Source organism: Corylus avellana, chromosome 7, assembly GCF_965113065.1.
Source record: "Corylus avellana chromosome 7, dhCorAvel1.hap1.2, whole genome shotgun sequence".
Taxonomy (NCBI): Eukaryota; Viridiplantae; Streptophyta; class Magnoliopsida; order Fagales; family Betulaceae; genus Corylus; species Corylus avellana.
In genome coordinates, this window is record NC_142496.1 from 23,603,231 (window position 1) to 23,627,464 (window position 24,234).

General features: G+C 42.4%; 1 protein-coding gene, 1 long non-coding RNA gene and 1 pseudogene across 2 annotated transcripts; 1 reads left to right on the forward strand and 2 right to left on the reverse strand.

Annotated features, from left to right (window-relative positions):
- Positions 1-18,288: 18,288 nt before the first annotated feature.
- On the reverse strand, positions 18,289-20,242 carry LOC132184041 (uncharacterized; annotated as a pseudogene).
- A 277-nt stretch (positions 20,243-20,519) lies between these two features.
- LOC132185958 (uncharacterized) lies at positions 20,520-20,954 on the forward strand. Its single transcript, XR_009440655.2, has 2 exons — positions 20,520-20,631; positions 20,743-20,954. It is a non-coding gene; the product is annotated as an uncharacterized LOC132185958 (long non-coding RNA).
- A 942-nt stretch (positions 20,955-21,896) lies between these two features.
- Positions 21,897-24,001, reverse strand: LOC148584692 (uncharacterized). The gene has a single exon (XM_088518623.1). It carries the CDS (start codon positions 23,965-23,967, stop codon positions 21,994-21,996), a length of 1,974 nt encoding a protein of 657 aa, XP_088374749.1. The 5' UTR covers positions 23,968-24,001; the 3' UTR covers positions 21,897-21,993.
- Between the last annotated feature and the right edge of the window lie 233 nt (positions 24,002-24,234).

The following is a 24,234-nucleotide window of genomic DNA, read 5'->3' on the forward strand; positions in this document are numbered from 1 at the left end:
CTAATGTAATGTGTTCAGAATGTATCAAAACAAAGGGGAAAAAAAAATGTTCTAGAGATTTTTGAGGTATCACTTTTCATTAAAATTGTTCTTCAAAATTTAAATTTTATCAATGCACTCCAAATTAAAACTATTATCAAATAAAAATTTGAGAAAACTTCAGAAAACCCTTCTGAACTTTCAGCCGTTTTGACATACCCCTCCTGAATTTTCAAAACTCTCACTTAGGCCCCCTGAACTTTGATTTTCTCTCACTTTAGACCCTTATAACATTAAACTACGTCGTTTTGGACTCCAAAACTACACCGTTTTGAGCTTTAAAACTACATCACCACCCAACCCAAAATGACATCGTTTTGAGCATAATATTAATAAAAAAAAAAAAAAAAGGAAATTGGGTTTGACTTCAGCCACCCCCCTTGGCCAAAATGGGGTGGCCGGACCACCCCATTCACCCTCTGGCCGGTCTGGGGGTGGCCGGACCACCTCCTTGGCCATGGGGTGGTCCGGCCACCCCATACGGTTGGTATGGGGTGGCCGAAACCACCCCAGCCCCTTGGGGGTGGTCTAGCCACCCCCAAATGCACCCCATCCTCCCTTTTTTTTTTTGGCCAAAGGGGTGGCCGGACCACCCTCTTGGCCATGGGGGTGGTTCGACCACCCCCAGATCGGCCAGGGGTGGCTCCAGCCACCCCTGATTTCCCCTCCTTTTTTTTTTCTTTTTTTTTTTTTTAAATTTTGCTTTTTTTTTTTTTTAAAAAAAAAAAAACAAATAAAAAAATTAATGCCTAAAACGACGTCGTTTTGGACTAGGTAGGTGTTGTAGTTTTAGGACACAAAACGACGTAGTTTTGGGGAAGGGTAAAATGGGTATAAAAAGTCAAATTGTTTGACTTTAACGTTAAAAGGGTCCAAAGTGAGAGAAAACCAAAATTCAGGGGGCCTAAGTGAGAGTTTTGAAAATTCAGGGGGTATGTCAAAACGACTGAAAATTCAGGGGGACTTTCTGAAGTTTCCCCTAAAAATTTTGTTCAGTATCCATTAAAATTTTATAGGAATTGTCATGCTATATCCAACTAGAAGGCTACACGTGTTTTATTTAGTAAAAAAATGAAATTTAAAAATTGAAACCAAACCAAACACACCCTTATATTGTTTTTCATCGGAAAGTGACATGTTTGAGTAGTGTAGGCTTATCCTCCGCAGTAGCTCTGTATTTCCCTTCTCACCTTGTGAGAACCCAGTTTCATACTTCACAAAGCAAACTGAAAAAAAAAAAAAAAAAAAGCTTCTCCAAACCACCATTTCTTCATCTCCACCTCTTCAAATGCATGGCCAACTCTATCTCTCTCACTCTCACTCTCTTCTTCCATTTGGGTCTCTCAAACTCAAGCCCCACAAGCTCTCTCTTTAGGTAAAGCCCCAAGTTATTTTTTTATTTTTTTCTGAATTTTTTTTTTGTTTCCCCTTGTACAGCCCGTTGTAGTTCTCTTTGCAGTGATGGGTGAAGTGCCATATTTTTGAAAAGATATTTGTTGGGTCATGGACCAGTCACATAAAGTCCAATGGGCCCAAAGCCCAAAACTTCATAAATATGCTAGGCTGTTAAGCCCTCGGTCGACTTAGCCCGAGGAGGTCTTGGGCTCCCAGTCTGAGACATAACTCATGGGCCAAGATAGTCAAAGGCTGAAGGGCACATAGGTCATTCCACCATGGAGATATAATCTTATCATCCAACGCCCAGATCATCTATATCAATCAGGATACGTCAATTAGCACCTAAGCTAATGTGGGTGATCGAGTCCTACTCGGACACTCGAACTTAACATCGCAAAAGTGGCACATCTGTTCCGTGATCCTAGGATACTAGGATCAAGGGGTAGCTAACAAACCTCATCCCTTTTTCAAGTACATGCACGATAGAAATCAGGGGATAAGGCTTCGAAACGTGTGAGAGATCAAACTCCTCCCATGCCTATAAATACAAGTCACTTGTCAATGTTAAGGTAATCGCAACTCTTGCTATCATGGCTTATTGTTGCTTACATCTTTTCTCTCACTCATCACTAACTTAGGCATCGGAGTATCCCTGTCGGGAGACCACTGGGGACTCTAATCCTTCTGTTTGTTCTTGTGTGCAAGGCCGACGCATCCTCGGACATTGTTATACTTCCCGGTGGTTGTGCCACGTCATCCTCGAAAAACTGTGCATTAATAGTTTGGCGTTGTTTGTGGGAAACATTGAAAATTTCATCAGTTCCTGACAACAATCCGAAATGGTAACTACACGTACGTCACAACAGCAGCCGGAAAGCCAAGCCGGGGTGCCCGGCATAACTACTACCCCTCCTGACCTCATCGAGTTCATGAAGCAGATGACTACTTCCATGGACGCGTTGAAGAAACAAAACGAGGAGCTTGCTACCAAACTCATGGCTGTCGAAGGCCGCAATGGCCGAAGAGAGCGTGAGCGAGAAGAAAGGCAGGAGAAGGAGTGTGAAGAAAGGCGTGAAAGGGAGCGACGAGAACTCATTCGCCAAGGGTAGTAGATTGAAGGCAATGCGAGTTCAGTTCATGGCAACCGTCATACTACGGTCCAGAACAAAGGCAACCGTGAAAAGTCCAATGCTAAGAACGAGGATAACCACGAGGAGTCCAGTACTGACAGGTCCGAGAGACCTCACCGCAGCAGGTCTCATTGTGAGATACGCCATGAGAGATCCCTCGTGACCAATCTCATCACAAGAGATCTCATCATGAGAGATCCCATACTTGCCATGAGACCGACGTAAGTGCTGAGCTGGGAGACCTGAAGAGGAAGTATGCCGAGATGGTTGACAAGATAGCCAACAACGAGAATGGGTTGATGGCAGAGGAACTCATGGATAACACCAACCTACCCTTCACAGATAGGGTGATGAACTTTCCCCTACCCGACAAGTTCAAGATGCCTCATATAAACAAATATGACGCAATGGAGACCCTAGCGAACATATGGAAGGCCTTCGAGCACACTTCATCCTCCACGGTACCTCAGATGAAATCTCATGCAATGCGTTTCCATTAACCTTGGCAGGAGTAGCTAAAGAGTGGTTCGCAAGACTCCTAGCCAAGTCTGTGGATAACTTCAAGTCTCTGGGATGCCTCTTCCTCACCCAATTTTTGGCTACTCGAAAAAGGGAGAAAAGTCTAACTTACCTACTCTCTCTGGTTCAAGGGAATGATGAATCCCTAAAAGACTTCATGCTCAGATTCAATAAGGAGAAGTTATTGGTAGAGAATCCAAGTGAGCAAACAGTACTCGATGCACTGATGCATGGGGTAAGAGCCGAGGGGCCACTGATGGCCGAGTTGTCAAAGAAAACTACGATGGTGACTCTTCGTCACTTTATAAATAAAGCCAACGAGTACACCAATCAAGAGGAAACGGTGGTGGCTTTGATGAAGTCCCAAGAGAAGGCTACTCGGCAAGAAGAGACTCGCTGAGAGAAGAGTAGTGCAAGAGCAGCATCGGCTAGTTTCGGGAAGAAGCAGGAGAAAATCTCGAAGTGGCAGGACAACTCAACTCCTAAACCAAGGAATGACTCTCAACGAAAACTCAGCAAGTTCACTCCATTAAACACCAGCATGACCGAGGTGTTGATAGAGATCAGAAGGGGCCCCAACTTCAAATGGCCAACAAGGATGAAGGGTCTCGCATCAAAGCGAGACCATACCAAGTTTTGCCAATATCACAATGAAGTCAGCCACTTGATAAAGGAGTGTGTATCTCTTCGTCAAGAGATAGAATCCTTCATTAGGAATGGCAAACTAGTAAGGTTCCTGGCAGACGAGAGGGACAGAGGAAGAGATCATCAGCAACCCCTGCCGCTTGAGGGGAACCGAGAAGCCGTTGGAGGCCGAGACCAAAGGCCAAGACATGGTAATGGCTCGAGGGATGATCGGTATGTCGACCCAGCACATAATCAGCAAGCTAAGCCGAGGAATGATCGGGATGCTTGTCCCCCACCTCGGAATCCTAATGTAGTAGGAGAAATCCTAACCATTTCAGGAGGAATAGCTGGTGGAGGGGAGTCCAACTCAGCTAGAAGAGCCCATGCTAGAAGGGTGCAGACAGAGGAGGTTCTCTTCCTTGAAGGGTTTGCCAAGACCTTGAAACAAGAGCCCATGGTTTTATCATTCACCGAGGAAGATGCAAAGGGCGTAATGATGCCTCATGATGACACATTGGTGGTAACAGTGACTGTAGCCAACCATTTGCTCCACCGGATTCTAATAAAAAATGGAAGCTCGGCTGACATCCTCTATTGGCCAGTTTTCAAACAGATGGGCATTGATCGTAGTAGGATCACACCATTTGGCTCTCCCTTAGTTGGATTTGCGGGAGGGCAAGTCCAACCTATCAGAATTATCTCACTACCAGTAACAGCAGGAACAGTTCCTAAGCAGTCAACTGTCATGGTAGTCTTCTTGGTAGTCAACCGACCATTTGCTTACAACGCAATAATCAGTCAACCAGCCTTGAATAAGTTGAAAGCGGTAACTTCAACTTACCATCTGAAGACGAAGTTCCCAATAGAGGAAGGTATCAGAGAGGTCAAGGGTGGCCAAACTACAGCAAGGAAGTGTTACATAACTTCCCTGAAGAAGCTTTCAGAGGTAACACCTTTGACGGTGAGCACCGTGGGAAGTAGAAAGTAAGGCAAACCGAAGGGCGAGCCTGCTGAGACGCTAGAGGACGTGATAGTAGCAGATGGCAAAGTTGTTAAGGTTGGTTCTCAGCTCTCCTCGGATGTCCAAGAAGGCCTCGTCACTTTCTTGAAAAAGAATTTAGAGGTGTTTGCATGGACGCATGAAGACATGCCTGGCATTAGCCCCGAAGAAATATTTCACCAGCTCAATGTGGATCCCAGTGTGTAACCAGTAAAGCAAAAGAGAAGAAAATTCACTCCTGAGTGAAACATGGCGATAGCCGAGGAAGTAGAGAAGCTGCAGAGCTCGGTTTAATGAAGAAGTGCACTATCCCGATTGGATAGCCAATGTAGTATAAAATCCAATGGGAAGTGGAGAATGTGTTTAGACTTCACCGACTTCAACAAAGCTTCTCCAAAAGACAGCTTTCCTCTGCCTCACATCGACGAGCTGGTCGATTCAACATCGGGGTATGGTTTGCTCAGTTTTATAGATGCCTTTTCTGGTTATAACCAGATTTATATGCACCCGGAAGATAGAGAGAAGACTGCATTTATCACCGACCGAAGCCTGTATTGCTATAAGGTCATGCCCTTCGGTCTAAAGAATCCAAGGGCGACATACCAGAGATTGGTAAACAAGATGTTCTGAGAGCAGATCGGGCGGAACATGGAGGTGTACGTGGATGACATGCTAGTCAAAAGCATGTTGCCATAGAACCATACAGCATACCTACATAAAATGTTTGAAACGTTGAAAAAGTATGGGATGAAGCTGAATCCTGCAAAGTGTGCATTCGAAGTGTTCTTTGGAAAGTTCCTCAGCTATATGGTGTTAAACCAAGGAATCAAAGCTAACCCAGAAAAGATCCAAGCAGTTTTGGATATGCAGTCTCTAAGGAATACGAAGCAGCTCCAACAACTGATAGGTAGGATAACAACACTTAACCGATTCATTTCTCGATTCACTAATAAGTGTTTGCTGTTCTTTAAAATCCTGAGGAAGGCCTTTGAGTGGTCTAAGAAGTGCGAAGAGGCTTTCGGGGAACTAAAGAAGTATTTAGTCAACCCACCTTTGCTAAGCCGAACAGTCCTAGGAGAAGTATTATACTTATACTTGGCTGTCTCTCCAACAACAGTAAGTGCAGCTCTTGTACGAGAAGAAGAAGGGGTACAAAAACCTATGTACTTTATCAGCCGAGCACTAAAAGGGGCCGAGGGGAGATACCCTTAGATGGAAAAACTTGCCTTCGCTCTTACCATAGCGTCAAGGAAACTTTGGCCCTATTTTCAAGCTCACACGATAAGGGTTCTCACTGAATACCCTCTCAGAAAGGTGCTTCGTAAGCTAGATTTGTCCGAGAGACTGGCCAACTGGGTAATTGAACTTAGAGAGTATGATATTGAATTCCTTCCTCGGAACTCCATCAAAGGCCAAGCATTCGCGGACTTTCTAGCAAAATTTACTAATCTGCCAGATGCAGCGCAGTGGCCGAGAGATGAAACTTGGGTGGTTTATGTGGATAGGTCATCCACAAGAAGACACGGTGGAGCTGGAGTAATATTAATCACCCCAGAAGGAGAAGAGCTGCGCAGCTCCATAAAGTTGGAGTTTAAAACTACCAACAATAAGGCTGAATATGAGGCCGTAATAGTTGGACTTAGCCTAGCTCAAGAGATGGGAGCAGAATTCATTGAGCTATGAAGTGATTCTCAAGTGATCGTCGAGCACATCCAAGGGGAATTCGAAGCCAAGGGAGAAAAAATGAAGCTGCATTTATCAAAGGTACAAGACTTGCAGAATTCTTTCAAGAAGTTCTGCATCGTGAAAATCCCAAGGGAAGAAAATGAAAGAGCAAACCACCTTGCTCGGATCACATCAACCGAGGAGTCTGTAGGCAAATCTGAAGAGATAATTCAAACTTTGTCCCGACCTACTATAACTGAGGTAGTCTTGGTCTCAACAGCCGAGGCGATACTAGATTGGCAGAAGGAAGTGGTGGAATATCTGGAGAAAAGGATTCTCCCCGCAGGAAAGAAGTCGGCTATCCAGTTAATGAAAAAGGCTGTTAGATTTACAATGGTAAATTAAACCTTATACAAACGAGGTTTCATGTTACCACTTCTTAAATGTGTTTCAAAGGAAGAAGGTAATTATATACTTCGTGAGATTCACGAAGGTATTTGCGGGAGTCATTCAGGCGCAAGAATGTTGGCACACAAAGCGGTCCGGGCAGGCTTCTATTGGCCTAACATGACCAAGGACTCAGTAGAGATGGTCAGACATTGCGACAAATGCCAACTTTTCACCAATATTACCAAACAACCCCCAAAGGAATTGAGCTCAGTCTCATCACCATGGCCCTTCTCGCAATGGGGGTAGATATAGTAGGACCACTACCTTGAGGAAAGGGGGGTGTTCGGTTTGCAGTGGTAGCTGTGGATTATTTTATGAAGTGGGTAGAAGTGGAGGCCCTAGTGAATATAACAGCTAAGAGCATAGATAAGTTTTTATGGAAGAATGTCATCTGTCGATACGGCATTCCACACGCATTCGTCACGGATAATGAAAAACAATTCGACTGCGATTCATTCAGAGAATGGTGTGCCAAGCTCTGCATAAGAAATTACTTCTCATCCCCTGGGCATCCCCAGGCAAACGGGCAAGTTGAAATCACTAACAAGTCAATCTTCAAACTTTTGAAGAAGAAACTTGGTGATCGAAAATGAGATTAGGTGGAAGATCTTCCAGAGGTTCTATGGGCGTATCGGACTACGAGAAGAACTCCAACCGAGGAAACTCCCTATGCTCCGGCCTTCGGAACCGAGGCGGTTATACTTGCTGAGGTGGGCTCAGGCAGCTTCCGAGTAGAAACTTTTTGGCCTAAGAATAATGATGAAGGCTTACTACTGCATCTAGATCTGCTATAAGAGAAGCAAAATCAAGCTCAAGTGTCCATGTCAGCATACCAGGAGAGAGTAGGTCGGTATTTCAACAAAAAGGTCAAACATCGAAGCTTCAAAGTCGGAGACTTGGTCTTGCGAAAAGTTACCATCGCCACCAAAGATCCAACCGAGGGCAAGTTAGCTCCCAATTGGGAAGGACCTTACAAAGTGACCTAGTGCCGAAGAGCAGGAGCTTACTACCTCGAGGATTCTGAGGGAAAGACACTCCCCAGGCCCTGGAATGCCGAGCATCTCAAAAAGTACTTTGTTTAAGTTGTAATTTCGTAAAACATATTTATTGTTATTTTGATTTATTTCTTTCCTTTTATGACTTGTTTCATCGAATAAAAATCTCCTGGAGTTGCACCACTTGAAAAGACTGCAACCCTAAAAGAGTATGAAGTTAGTGGCCCCTCTCGACTCACTTCTCGGACAGGTTTCCGAAGGTAGTCAAAGGAAACAATCGAAGAGACTATAACTCACCTCTCAACTTACCTCTCGGACAGGTTTCTGAAGGTAGTTAGAGAGAGACAGTCGAAGAGACTATAACTCACCTCTAAACTCACTATAAGTTCACCTCATTATTAACCTCTTAGGCAGGCAATCCGAGGGGATCTTCTCAACTAAACCCTCGGACAGATATCCAAGGGGGGTTGGAACTTAATGGTTAAAGAGGTGATTATTGTTTTCAAGTTCTCTTCTAAATTGCAGGAAAAAAGATAAAATTGTATGAACAATTATCTAATGCAAAGAAGTCAAATAAAAAGTCTTTCATTACTGTTAAAAATGTACCCAAAAAAAAATGAAAATACAATCAGACCCTTTTTGGGTTAGTTAGCTCAAGTGCCTTAGCGGCAGCAGTTGCATCGATAGGGACTTGAGGCTCCGCGGATAGGCCATTGTCCGAGAGCTGGTCTATACCTCCAGGAGTATAGCCAAATTCAAAGATCCCCTTGGCGTCTGGCATTTGCTCCTGTCCAAGCGAGATGACCTGCTCAAGGGCTTCATTAGTAAAGGGCAGATTATCGACCTCCACGGTATTGAGGTCTATAGAGCAGGAAGGATCCTGAGCCAAAGCCCGGAAAGTCTCGAAGCCGAAGACAATCCCGTCTAGCCAAGCATTGTCGCGCCTCCAGGCGGCATATGACAACTACTTCTTGTACTTGCGGGCTCGGTCATCGGCTTCTTGTAGCTGAAGCTCGGTCTTCTTGAGTTTATCTTTGAAAAACTTCCTCCTCTCTTCATCCACTGTCTGAGCTGAGCAAGCATCCTCTACCACTGCCCTCTGGACATCCCTCTCGGCTTGAGCCTCTCTGACCTGCCTCAGGATCCCAACAAGCCTCTCCTCAAGCCGACTCTGGTCCTCCTTTATTATCAAATTTTCTTCTTAAAGGCGACCATTGTCAGCTCGAAGAGTTTCCACCTTAGCAATCAAATCCAAAAGTTTTTTTCCGCTGCAGCCCAAGCAGCTGCGGCCTCGGCAGTTTCAGTTTGAATAAGAGATTGATGCTGACCGATAGCCAGCAATTTTGCATCTTGTTGGGAGATAACTCCCCTTAGTTTTGTATTATCAGCCTCGGACTCCGACAATTTTTGCTCAAACTCCTCGAATTTAGCTTTCAAGTTGTCGGACTCCTCAGCCGAGTTTTGTATAACTTCCATGAAGTCCCAGTAAAGGAACAACGACCTTATCATGCTTTGAAACAAAAGAAAAAAGATTAGTATATACAAAGCAATGCAAAACAGTTGGAGGAAAAAATGATACTTACAACAAGCTGATAGTAGAGGCAGGCCTTCACCATGCCTCGGGCTGTGTGATCACGTTGCCCAGTCAATTGATCATGGGGCACCAAAGCCACCAAGGCAGAGAAAGGGTTCCCTAGAAGATCACCTCCGAGTTTAGTAAGGGGATAACCCACCGACCATCCGACGCCGGGAGGTTGCACCCTAGACTCACTCGCGGCAGAATCGCCTTGAGCTGCAAACTCCTGCACGTCAAGAGCAGTTATAGCCAAAGCCTCACTCGGGCAAGGTGCCTGAGAGCTAGCATCAGCTTGCATCTCTTTCTGTGTCTCTGTAACTGATGGTCCTACCAACTCAGCTACAGGAATCACAGGCTCGGGCCTTTTGTCCTCGTTCCCCATCGAGGAGTCTGAGTATACCTCCATCACAACCTCCTCCAGGATGCGATTGATGTTAAGACCTGAGTGAATTGGAGTAACCGACTCCGCAGCAATTAAAGGAGTCGGGACATTGGCAAGCTCGGCTAAAAGAACCGTCGAGAAGGAGACAAGAGAAATGGGCCAGCGGTATGCACTGTCCGGGCGAACAACAGGCTTAGAGCTCCCCTTCCTTCGAGCTGCCAAAAGTTAGGCAACCTTTTGCTTGCCCGCAGCAACAACATTTGGGGACCTTGTCGGCTCGGTCACCCTGACCTTTTTGAGCACTGGCTGCTCGGCCTCCTCAGGCTCGTCAGCAAGCCTCAAAACAGGAGTCTTCGAGGGCTTATCTCCCAGACGCTTGATGTTCTTCTTCATAAGCGCCCTCTTCACATCCCTTTTAATTGGCCACACTACCGACTGAACCCCATCCGGACGGGGTCTCTTCACGGCTTCAGGCACCGCACCCTCTGTAGCAGGAGTTGGCCTCTTTATGGCCTCAAACGCCCTACCCTCTGGGGCGGTCTGTTTCTGCACGACCTCGGGCGCCACATCTCTTGGTCTCTTTGATTTACTGAGACCGGACCTGGGAGTATATAGATAATATTTCAACTTGGTTGAAGTGACCAAGGTCTTAAATAGAGTAGCACTCTCATGCTCTCGGGCCCAGGTCGTAATCGTGTTCACTCGAGTGTGCCTCGGGAAGGGTAGTCTGAGACCTGCACGGAACATCTCCTCGTACAGGCAGACTTTATGCTCCTCGGCACTCACTATGGCGCCTTTTTGTTCATCATCAAACTAAAGCGTTACCGACTTCGGTATGTAACAATCCAGCCTAACTCGCCTTTCATCCTTCGATGATAAGGCAACCTTCCACATGGCAGGATAAGAACCCCCGCCGTCCGAGCCAAAGCCTTCTCCATCACCCATAAGGTACAAAAACTTAGGGTATAATGACTGAGGAATACAAGGATAAGGACTACGAATCATTAAATGGGCAACAGACAGACAAAGACGATCAACTGCGAGTTCAATGAACAGCAATAACAAATCCAAATACTTAAGTATTGGATTGTCAGGATGAACAAACTGCTCACAAGAAGGGAAAGGAAGAGTTCGATCGATTGAAACCTTGAAAAATACTACTCTAAAAAAGAAATAATAAGAAAAGAAATTAGAATGGAAGCAAGCCAATTGGGGGGTTGGAAGAGAAGCAAATCTTTCGCAAGCAACAATGGAGTTTCAAGGGGTCAGAAAACAGAAAATGTGAACTGAAAGGAGAAAACCCCTTTTTTATAGTAAGTTTGAGAAGTCGAGAAGCCTGAGAAGTCTGAGAAGATGAAAAGGCATCGGGGCCTTGAAACCCTAGATGACGCTTCGGGAAGGTGCGCATTAAATGTCACAGTAGGCGCGTGCTATCACTTGTTAATGATGACGCATGGTAGCTTAACAGACCACCATTCCAATACTGACATGTGGACGCGCGCTCAGTCATTGCAATCGGAAGACAGATGGATCGACAGCCCCTCAGGATATATTGAATATCTCGGGAAAGAATTAGCGGGAGAAGTCTCGCCAAAACTCGGACCTGAAATTAAGGTTTCCCCTCGGAGACCTCAAACATATTGTTATCAGGAGTCGGACATCGGGAGACCGATCCATCTCTAGTGAACACAAAAAATTTTCATAGTCATCCAGACCAGGAAATTTTGGGGTAACTGTTGGGTCATGGATCAGTCACATAGAGCCCGATGGGCCTAAAGCCCAAAAATCCATAAATATGCTGGGCCGTTAAGCCCTCAGTCGACTTAGCCCGAGGAGGTCTCTGTCTCTCAGTCTGAGACATAACTCATGGGCCAAGATAGTCAAAGGCTGAAGGGCACATTGGTCATTCTACCATGGAGATATAATCTTATCATCCAATGCGTAGATCATCTATATCAATCAGGATACGTCAGTTAGCACCTAAGCTAATGTGGGTGACCGAGTCCTACTTGTACACTCGAACTTAACATCACAGAAGCGGCACATCTGTTCCGTGATCCTAGGATACTAGGATCAAGGGGCAGCTAACAAAGCTCATCCCTTTTTCAAATACCTGCATGATAGAAATCAAGGGATAAGGCTCCGAAATGTGTGGGAGATCAAACTCCTCTCATGTCTATAAATACAAGTCATTTGTCAATGTTAAGGTAATCGCAACTCTTGCTATCTTGGCTTATTGTTGCTTACATCTTTTCTCTCACTTATCACTGACTTAGGCATCGGAGTATCCCCACCGGGGACTCTAATCCTTTTGTTTGTTCTTGTGTGCAAGGCCGATGCATCCTCAGACATCGTTATACTTCCCGGAGGTTGTGCCACGTCATCTTTGGAAAACTATGCATTAACAATATTGAACATGATTTGAGATCCTTCCTTTTTCTTGTGTGTGTCGGTGTCACTGTGTGTAGTTTCAACTATAGATAATGTTCAAATAAATTGCAAGGGTTGCTCTTAAATCCTGTATAAGATGGCCTAAATTTGATGTGATCACAATTTATAATTCATAAACACAAATTGAGACTATCCAAGATATCAAACAAGTTGGTTTAAAAAATAGTTATTAACATTTTTTGTCCAGTTATGTACTTAAATAAATATATTGTACAAATACTACTTTGGAGAATTTATTTCATCTTCCTTGCAAGCAACTTTAACTGGTCTAATGTTAATAGATCAAACCTCATATAGTATTTCCCCTTTTCCCTTATGCTACTAGTTTCTCTGAAGTTGGAGAATATGCCAGTTTCTCAGTTGCTCTAAATGCTGCTGTTCACCACCCAGGCTATTTTTCAGCGCTATGGTGCACCAGTTTTGATAACCTCTAAAACAGGCTATGGACCGAACCTTACTAGATTTCCGAAATTTCAGGTATGTGTTCTGATAATCTCTACACAAAATGTTGCTGCATATAAATTAATGTGATGCATGAGTGCCATTAATCTTATTTTTAACTTTCTTGATTCTGTCTCTTAATCATATATTACCTGGAGAACTCTACTGATGGAGACCCTTAAAGATCCAAGAAAAATCTGACTTAATGAAAAGGGAGTCTTGGACAGTTGCTTTTTATTTCATGGTAGGAAAATCAACCTGATTAAACACAGGGTTTTGTGGAAAATGGTGCCTTCGTGCTTTTTGTGGTGTCTTGGAGGAAAATGAATTATAAAAGTTTTGAGGACCTTGAGAGGACTTTGCTATCAACTTCATTTTGCTAGTACTACTTGAGTGCATATACTTATCATTATGGACAAATAAGGATCTGGTAATTTGGAGGCAACGATGGAAAACCAGTGGCTCTTTTTGCTTATTATTGTTGGTTAGAGTCATAAATATTGATCCTTTGGTCCAACATTCCAGAAACATTTTGAATATTATCTATTTTATCATTAAATTATTTTTTGTGGAAAAAAAGACGGGGAAAAACATTTGTATGGTTTTATGTTGTTGTTTATTCTTTTCATTATTGAGAGCATAATCATGTAGGTCATAAAAGTTGGAAGGCCATGAAGCAGATGATGTTGTAGCCACACTTGCAGCACAAGTTCTACAAAGAGGCTACAGGGTGGTAATTGCCTCTCCTGATAAAGATTTCAAGCAATTGATTTCAGAAGATGTCCAAATTGTTATGCCTTTGGAAGATTTAGACCGATGGTCCATTCACACCCTAAAGCACTACATAGCTCAGTACAATTGTGATCCATGCTGTGATTTGAGCCTTAGTAAGTATGAGATGCAATTTGGTGATATTCATGGTAACATTATATTATCCATGACCTATTGCAGACACGTTTTTTGATATATTGCTTTTCTGCATTACTTTTACCTTGTCCTATGTTAAAGTGAAATCCTGAGATTGACTCAAGGGATATTGATCTAGTTGATATAAATACTTTCTCAAACGTTGTATTGGGAAAAAGTAGATACGAACAATGACAAACAAGAAGAAGAATTCAAACATTATTTCTGTTGAGAATGAATTCACACTATAGGCCCACCAAATTCTGGGCCCAATGGCCAAGGATAGGCCCATGAAGATATTAATTAAATAGCAAGGACTATTTAATTAATTGATAGTCTTATATTCCAATTAGGATAATATTGAAATAAAGACGTCCTACTTATCTTTACAAGATGACTACTCAAGATTATCTCTACATGATATCTGTTGAATGTTTATCTCTACATGATAGCTGTTGAGTTCTATCTCAACTCTGGACTTTCAAACCAATTCAAATAAGAAGATCCAGTCCAAGTCTACTTCATCTGTCTGAGCCTATAAATAGGCCCCGACACAAGGTACTAAGAGATCTTGAATCCTGAAATATCCTCACACATATTATTGAGCGTATTGAATTATTGTGCACTGAAGCACCATATTTCTCTTAAACTTTCTGACTTTGGCATCGGAGTGTCCCCGGGGAACCGGGGACCCCCTTGACAATGCTGTCTTTTTTGTAGTGATTTGAAGTGCACGACGACGTGTTGAAGATCCTGAAGAAAGCGCATCCACCGTGTTGAAAACTGTTCTAACAGTTTGGCGCCGTCTGTGGGAAAGATTGTTCGTTTCTCATAAAAAAAAAAAAATTCATCACGGTGTTAACACGCATTCCGGTGACAACCAACCGGAAAGACTCGCAGATCTGCTTTGTCGTTAACAGATATGCACAAATCTGCCTCCCACGACCCAGATCCACATTCACAACCAAGTGGAATCTCAGATCAAATATTGTAGCTACTGTTCGCGAAAATACCACAAAAGAATCCAAGCCCAACAGTGTGGTGTCCAGCCCCTGCCGGAGACCCAAACACACGACCTGCGGCATCGCGGATCTCCAGTTGCAACAACGTGCTACTGTGCTGGGAGGCTTGTGAAAAAGAAAAGAAAGAAAGAAAAAGGTGCTGCGCAGGAAAGAAAAAAGAAAAAAAGAGAAAAGAAAAAGAAAGAAAAGGAAAAAGAAGAATAAAAAAAATATAATAGCATGCAAAAGGCTGTACGTCGGAGGAATTTGGAGAAGAAAATTGGCATTTGACAACAGGTTTTTCTTATTCAGTTTATATTCCTGTTCTGATTTAGGAATAGGTTATCCTGATTTAAGTTTATATTCCTATTTTGGTTTAGGAATAGGTTATTTTGGTTCAAGTTTATATTCCTATTTTTGCTTAGGAATATGCTATCTTGGTTCAAGTTTATATTCCTATTTTTGCTTAGGAATATGCTATCCTGGTTCAAGTTTATATTCCTATTTTTGCTTAGGAATAGGCTATTTTGGTTTAAATTCCAAATTTGGTTTCGATTGGTTGTGAGCATAAGGTAATACTTATTCCAAATTATTGCATTCCGGGCATACTCTATCCCGAATAAGAAGAACTGGGTATATCACTCCCGGATATGGAAAAGGAAGAACCGGGTATATCACTCCCGGATATTTCAAAGAAGAACCGGGTATATCACTCCGGGATATTTCAAAGAAGAACCGGGTATATTACTCCCGGATATTTCAAAAAAGAACCGGGTATATCACCCCCGGATATTTTAAAGAGGAACTGGGTATATCACTCCCAGATATGGCAAAGGAAGAGCAGGGTATGTCACCCCTGGATATATCACCATCGGAGACAAGGAGAAAACCTTGGTTAAAAACAATTAACGGGAGACAACCCGGTAAAAAACAAGAAGATTTACCCCGGAGACAAGGAGAAAACCTTGGGTAAAAACAATTAACGGGAGACAACCCGGTAAAAAACAAGAAGATTCACCCCGGAGACAAGGAGAAAACCTTGGATAAAAACAAGAATATGGAGACAACTCTTTAAAACAAGGATAAGGAGAAAACCTTGGGCAAAAACAAGAATAGGGAGACAACCCTCTAAAACAAGGATAAGGAGAAAACCTTGGGCAAAAACAAGAATAGAGAGACAACCCTCTAAAACAAGGATAAGGAGAAAACCTTGGGCAAAAACAAGAATAGGGAGACAACCCTCTGAAACAAGGACAAGGAGACAACCTTGGGCAAAAACAACTAACGGGAGACAACTCGATAAAAAAGAAGGAGCTACGCCAAGATGAACGGGGAGCAAAAGGTTAGTCTATTGAAAGACTTATAAATCATTATTAACAGATTATTGTACAGGTTCATTCTCGTAGACAAGGATAAAACCTTAGACAAAAACAATGAATCACCCCAAGGCGAACGGGGAATAAAGGCATTTGTGAGAGAATCGAGCATGATCCCCGGGTGTCTCAAGGATATAATAGGCTTAACCCCCGGGCAAAGGAAAGAGTTGGGGGGTACTCGCGGCAACAAGGAGACAAGGAGAAAACCTTGGACAAAAAAAAGAAATCACCCCAAGGCGAACGGGGAACAAAGGTATCTCGGAACTAGGACGGGTTTAACCCCATGCAAAGGATAGAGTTGGGGGGTGCTCCCGGGAACTCAGGTGATGCCAAAAACAGAGCTGAAGAGCTCCAACTAACGAGCTCAAAGCACATTCACTAGGGAGACACGAGTCTCGGACAAGGTCAAACAACAAGCCGCCAGAAGGCTTTGACTAAATTCCCATTACCCAAATACCTTGGCTAAGGGAATTGGGGGGTAACTGTTGAGAATAAATTCACACTATAGGCCCACCAAATTCTGGGCCCAATGGCCAAGGATAGGCCCATGAAGATATTAATTAAATAGCAAGGACTATTTAATTAATTGATAGTCTTATATTCCAATTAGGATAATATTGGAATAAAGACGTCCTACTTATCTTTACAAGATGACTACTCAAGATTATCTCTACATGATATCTGTTGAATGTTTATCTCTACATGATAGCTGTTGAGTTCTATCTCAACTCTGGACTTTCAAACCAATTCAAATAAGAAGATCCAGTCCAAGTCTACTTCATCTCTCCGAGCCTATAAATAGGCCCCGACACAAGGTACTAAGAGATCTTGAATCCTGAAATATCCTCACACATATTATTGAGCGTATTGAATTATTGTGCACTGAAGCACCATATTTCTCTTAAACTTTCTGACTTTGGCATCGGAGTGTCCCCGGGGAACCGGGGACCCCCTTGACAATGCTGTCTTTTTGTAGTGATTTGAAGTGCACGACGACGTGTTGAAGATCCTGAAGAAAGCGCATCCACCGTGTTGAAAACTGTTCTAACAATTTCCTTTCCAGATCGTCTTCATTATGTGAATACCACCTCCATAAGAACAGAGAACAAATCTACCACTTGGGTCATCTAATAAGACGATCCCACTTGTGAATTCACTGGCTATAGAGAATGCTTCAATTATATTTTCCTTCTTGCCTTTGCTTCCTCTTAAATCATCCTTAGTTTTTCATTCCACGAATTTCTCTGTTATACTGGGATGTCGATGTTCAACTGAAAGAGGAGTGGTTGGTTGAGAGAGAGACGCACTATGATTCGACTATTCTATCTAATTTCTTCAAATTGTTGGAAGAAACTCCGAAGCTTGCTCAATCAAAAAAAAATTTCACAAAACCCGTCTTTGATTGGACCCACCTCCAACCACCATATAGAGAGTGATCATAGCCACTAAATCTAATAGTCGAAGCCACTAGATGGTTCGAAGTTCAAAGGTGGGGTGATCGACCACCCTTTTACCCCAAGTTTATGGTCAAGTTACTCATTATAGTTTATACATAGAGTAACTGTGGCCATCAAATTTGGCATTTAAAACCACTACATGGCTCGCGGTTGGGGGGTGGGGTGACTGACTATCCCCTTCCCCCATGGGTATGGCTAAGTTACCTAATATATGGGGAGTGATTGTGGTCACCAAATTTAGTAGTCGAAACCATTATATGAATTGAGGTTCGTGTGGTGGGGTAACCAACCCCACGGGGTTGTTTGGCAATTTACATGTATGGTCGAGACTCAAGCATGGAATCTTTGCATGGGGATCAAATTTATTTCTCATGGTCAATCGTTTTTGCAATAATGAGATAAAGCTTCAAAACTCAAAGTGCACAGACCAATATATTAAATGTGATCTTTTATTTATTTTATTTTTTTGAATTTATTCTCAGTCAGTTAAGAGTGTGTATTCAAAAAGTTCTTACTCCTTTTTTCACGTCACAACATCAATAAAGTATTATGACTTAGGCTTTCTATGAAAGGATACCATAACATGTTGAAATAGAATTCTAAGTTGAAAAACATTGGAGATTCTCTATGGTTTGTAGAAAAAGAAAGAGAAAAAGAAAAAGAAAAAGAAATCAAGCTCAAGTTGAGCTTAAGCATGCTGAACCCAAACCTATTTGCGAGTAATCTTGTTCATTGACAAATGAATGTATCCAAGCAATAGAGCCAAAATCCGCTTGAATAGACACGTTATTTTGTATAGACTTATAACTTATGATTTAATATGAAATTCAATTTAAGACTTGTTTGCTTTTATTTTACATAAGGGCAGACATACATACATGAAGGAATCATATGTTCAACTTGCTCTTTACTTGTACAACCCAGTTCCTTGATATAGCAATTCCAATGACTATCCCAACAACGTACCCAATACCCAAAGCACTAGCAACTGGTTCATCCAAAAGAAAAGACAAATTAAGTGATTTTCCCTTCTTGCCTGATTTTGGTGAAGTGTTTGGTGTTGTAGCGTTAAAAAGATCCTTATTTCCCTTTGCATCAAACGTAAGCCGCCATAGATTAAAATCTGGAATAACTCCAGAGAGCTGGTTGTTAGAAAGGAGCAACTGTGTCAAGGCCGCCATTTGGGTCAGATATTGTGGTATCTCTCCTGACAATTTATTGTTTGAGAGATCCAAAACTTCTAATCCAAAAAGTCGTGCAAAACTTTCTGGAATAGGCCCTTCAAGGAGGTTGGTGCTGAGATTTAAAGCAATCTGCAGATTTACCGGCATCCCTGGAATCTTACCAATAAGTTGGTTTCCTCCAAGCTGGAGTTCTAACAGAGAATCCATGCTGACAATAGTCTCGGGTATTGAACCACTGAGATTGTTACCTTGTAAATTCAGGTTCGTAAGGCCTTGCAAGCTCGAAATCGTGGAAGGTATCGAACCATTCAACGAATTCCAGCTCATATCCAATATCCATAATCTCTGTAGTTAGGTAATTTCAACTGGGATTTCTCCAACCAGCTTGTTCGACTGAATCTTCATAACTTGAAGTTGGCTAAGTCCACCCAACTGTCCCGGCAATGCACCATTCAGTTTGTTCCCTGCCAAATTCAACAACATCAAATTCCGGCAAGAACCCAAATCCGGAGGTACCGACCCGGTCGGGCTATTGTTTTGCAGCTCCAAGTACATCAAGTTCTCAAGTGCTCCAAATGTTGCAGAAGGGATTGTCCCATCAAGCGAATTGCTCCCCAATCTCAACCTCACCCATGCTTGGAGATATGTTTGAAGGCATCGATCCCGTTAACAAATTATAAGACAAATCTAGAGTCTGTAAATTTGATGGTGAAAACATATGGAAGGAATCGACCCAGTTAACTTATTATAACTAAGGTCCTACTTCCTGAGGAATGTTGTAAGTCCACACTCCACTAGGAATCGTACCTTCAAAATTGTTCTGATAGGCTTCAAAACGAGAAAGGCTTTTGATACTTGAAAGGGTTTCTGGGATTTCCCCGCTCAAGTTATTGGTAGATAAAATCAAAACTTCCAACTTATCGAGGTCTCCAATTCTAACAAGAACTGTGCCAGAAAGATTATTTTCACTCAGGTCAACCACAGTCAAATTCTGGTAATCGATCATTTGATCAGGGATTCCACCTTCGAAATAATTCTTAGAGAGCCGAAGCTGCTCCAAAGCCATGGCTTTCCCAAGGTTGGTAGGAATGAGGCCATTGAAAAGGTTGGAACTAAGATTCAAACTTTTGAGGGCAACCAATCCTTCAAACTGTAAACTTATGTTTCCGTTCAAGGAATTGAAAGACAAGTCCAAGAACTTCAACCCAACAAAACCATGAAACGTAGGCAGAGTACCACCCATCCCGTTTCTGCTAATATTCAAGAGTTGTAGCCCTCCAATCGCACCACAATCTGTGATAAAATTATCTGGGATTGAGGTCAGACGGTTGTTGGAGAGGTCAAGACTCACCAAAGAATCTATCTGGCAGAGAAGAGGTAGAAAATCTGAGGATGAGGGGAAAACCCCAGATAAAGACATTTCGGCAATGGAAGAATTCCCGTGGGTGCTGCACTTAACTCCTTTCCATGAACATGGGTCTTCGTTCACATCCCATATTAAAGCTGTGTTGTTCATGATGGCCTTAGAAAGACTGATCATGGTGGTTTTTTGGTTTGTGGGTAATTCAGAGAAGACCACAGAAGATAACAAGAAGAAAAATAAGCGGAAATGGAGTAGAGGAGTGCTGTGCCCATACCTGTTCATTTTAGGTACGTGATGGGGGAGATATTCTGCAGCGCTTTTTGTATCACAAATATGTATGCATGTATGGACTAATATATAATAACTGTTTGGTTTCAGGTACTGAAGAGGGAAGGCAGGGGAATAGACGAATCAATAGAAGAGATGTAATGTAGAACAGCTGAAGAGAGAATGAAAGAGCTGTGTTGGTTGGTTGAGCATTGAATCTCCAGGGGGTCAAATTTGTGCATTGAGTTTATGCTCAAGTAGACCGACTGTTGTAAACACAGAGGCCAGCAACTGACTATTTAAAGTTCACTGCCATGTTCTAGCTGAGAGCTGCAATAGCTCAAATTGAAGAGGCAAAATGGGTGATAGCAATTTGATGTTCCATGAGAAGATTCCACAGTAAGGTACGGCTATGCTTGTTTAATATGTTCACTCTCTCTCTCTATTGGCCAGCAAGTGGTTTCTTATGCATATATGTTTACTTTTCTTCTTTACTGTTTCATATGATTCTGCAGTGGACAAGAGAGAAACATCATAGGCCATGTGGCTTGCAATGTGTTCAGGCAACATTCATATCTTTGAAAGACTACAACAACCATGTTAGATAGGCTTACGATGGCTTCTTCCAACTTCTGAATCTAAACTTCTGCAAGTCTGGAACTCTATATTTCGTCAATATGTTTCTCTCTTCCTTTCCATGTTTCTTTATATGATCAATTTTCCAATAGATTCTCCTTTGGCCAATTTTTTTCCTCGTTCTCTTTACCCCTTGCCGCTTCGCATGGATGTAAAAGACAGATTTTGTTTTTGGTTTTTTTGTTTGTCCTTTTGGACAAAGTTTGGTTTAGTCATGGTGCTAACTTCATGAGCAGAGCTGCTTCTTGTTCTAACCCCATTATACCAGTTAGATTCTAAGAGCAACATCATTGTGATATAACTAAAATTTTCTATAATTTGGTCAAGTGGTGTACGCAAATTCGCTTAAGCATTCCTCGCAAGAGAAGAAAATTGTCTAGCTTTCGCATTAGTATTGAAGAAGTTGAAATGCTACGTTAGTGCATTTTTTTGGTTGCCAAATGGTATTTTTCCATCCTCCCCCCAAAAAAAATTGCACAAACCTGTCTTTGATTGGACCCACCTCCAATCACCATATAGAGAGTGATCGTAGCCACTAAATCTGATAGTCGACACCGCTAGATGATTCGAGGTTCAAAGGTGGGGTGACCGAGCGCCGCCTTACCCCAAGTTTATGGTCAAGTTACCAACCATACAGAGAGTAATTGTGGCCACCAAATCAGGCAATTAAAACCACTAGATGGCTCAAGGTTGGGGGGGTGGGGTGACCGACTACCCCCTTATCCCAAGGGTATAGTTAAGTTATCTATCATACGGGAAATAATTGTGGCCATCAAATCTGGTAGTCAAAACCATTATATGACTTAAGGTTCGTGGGGTTGGGTGACCGACCACTCCCTATATGGTTAGCATTTCTCAAAAAGAAAAGATGAGTGAGAAAAAGATTAAGAGTTATTATTTTTCTTTGTTAAAAAGAAAATAAATAATAATAAAAATAAAAAGTAGGATCAGGTTTGTAAACGAAGAAAAATGTTTTTCAATTCTACTGCATTTGCTTCCATTATTGCCATTACAGCAGTTTTGGGTTTCTCAATAGAAAGCATGCTTCACTTATATAAGATTATCCAGGCAAGCTGCGAAAATGATATATGACAAAATCTAAGGGTTCGTTTGGTATACGATTTCGGACCCTAAATAACGTTGCTTTTGCTTCGCCAAAGGCAGGTTCTAATCGCTGCCGTGATTCCATGGTATTTGACGACGGCTACATAAAACTTGATCTTGTAAAAATTGTATGATATAGCAATGCCAATGACTACCCCAACAGCGAACCCAATAACCGAAGCTGCAGTAACTGATTTTCCCTTCTTGCCTGATTTTGGTGAAGTGATTGGTGAAGCCTTTGGTGTTGTAGCGTTAATAAGATCCTTATTTCCCTTTGCATCAAACGTAAGCCATGGACTTAACTCAGGAATAATTCCAGAGAGCTGGTTGTTCGAAAGGAGCAACTTTGTCAAGGATGCCATTCGAGTCAGATATGATGGTATCTCTCCTGACAATTTATTGTTTGAGAGATCCAAAATTTCTAATCCAGTAAGATTTAAAAGACTTAATGGAATTTCCCCTACAAGGAGGTTGGTGCTGAGATTTAAAGCAATCTGCAGCTTTACTGGCATCCTAGGAATGAAACCGCTGAGTTGGTTTCCTCCAAGCTGGAGTTCTAACAGAGAATCCATGCTGGCAATAGTGTAGGGTATTGAACCACTGAGATTGTTACCTTGTAAATTCAGGTTCGCGAGGTCTTGCAAACTCGAAATCGTGGAGGGTATCGAACCATTCAGCGAATTCCAGCTCATATTCAATATCGATAATTTCTGTAGCTGGGTAATTTCAAATGGGATTTCTCCAACCAGCTTGTTCGACTGAAGCTTCATAACTTGAAGTTGGCTAAGTCCACCCAACTGTCCCGGCAATGCACCATTCAGTTTGTTCCCTGCCAAATTCAACAACATCAAATTCCGGCAAGAACCCAAATCCGGAGGTACCGACCCGGTCAGGCTATTGTTTTCCAGCTCCAAGTACATCAAGTTCTCAAGTGCTCCAAATGTTGCAGAAGGGATTGTCCCATCAAGCGAATTGCTCCCCAATCTCAACCTCACCATGCTTGGAGATATGTTTGAAGGTATCGGCCCCCTTAACAAATTATAAGACAAATCTACAGTCTGCAAATTTGATGGTGACAACATATCTGAAGGAATCAACCCACTTAACTTATTATAACTAAGGTCCAACTTCCTGAGGAATGTTGTAAGTCCACTAGGAATAGTACCTTCAAAATTGTTCTGATAGGCTGCAAAACGTGAAAGGCTTTTGATACTTGAAAGGGTTTCTGGGATTTCCCCGCTCAAGTTATTGGTAGATAAAATCAAAACTTCCAACTTAGACAGGTCTCCAATTCTAACAGGAACAGGGCCAGAAAGCTTATTTTGATTCAGGTCAACCAGAGTCAAATTCAGGTAATCGATCATTTGATCAGGGATTCCTTTTTCAAAGGAATTCTTAGAGAGCTGAAGCTGCTCCAAAGCCATGGCTTTCCCAAGGTTGGTAGGAATGCGGCCAGTGAAATTGTTGAAACTAAGATTCAAACTTTTGAGGGCAACCAATCCTTCAAACTGTAAACTTATGTTTCCGTTCAAGGAATTGATAGACAAGTCCAGGAACTTCAACCCAACAAAACCATTAAACGTAGGCAGAGTACCACCTAACCAGTTTCTGCTAATATTCAAGAGCTGCAGCCCTCCAATCGCACCACAATCTGTGATAAACTTATCTGGGATTGAGGTCAGATGGTTGTTGGAGAGGTCAAGACTCACCAAAGAGTCTATCTGGCAAAGAAGAGGTAGAAAATCTGAGGAAGAGAGGAAAACCCCAGATAAAGAGATTTCGGTAATGAAAGAATTCCCAGGGGTGCTGCACTCAACTCCTTTCCATGAACATGGGTCTTTGTTCACATCCCATATTAAAGCTGTGTTGTTAAGGGCCTTAGAAAGATTGATCATGGTGGTTTTTTGGTTTGAGGGTAATTCAGAGAAGACCACAGAAGATAACAAGAAGAAAAATAAGCAGAAATGGAGTAGAGGAGTGCTGTGCCCATACCTGTTCATTTTAGCTACGTGTGATGGGGGGAGATACTCTGCAGCTCTTTTTGTATCACAAATATGTATGCATGTACGGACTAATATAATAACTGTTTGGTTTCAGGTACTGAAGAGGGAAGACAGATATCAGAAAGGGGAATAGAACTACAACACTGAATAGAGAATGAGTGAGTGAGTGAGAGAGAGGTGTGCTGGTTGAGCATAAAAAGAAGAGATTGGCGTGTTGGGTATTGGGTTTGTTTGAAGGCATGGAAATTGGTGGGAAATTGGGAA

Excerpts from the sequence above, each read along its gene's own strand:
- LOC148584692 (XM_088518623.1), bottom strand. The coding sequence starts at position 23,967 with ATGAACAGGTATGGGCACAGCACTCCTCTACTCCATTTCTGCTTATTT.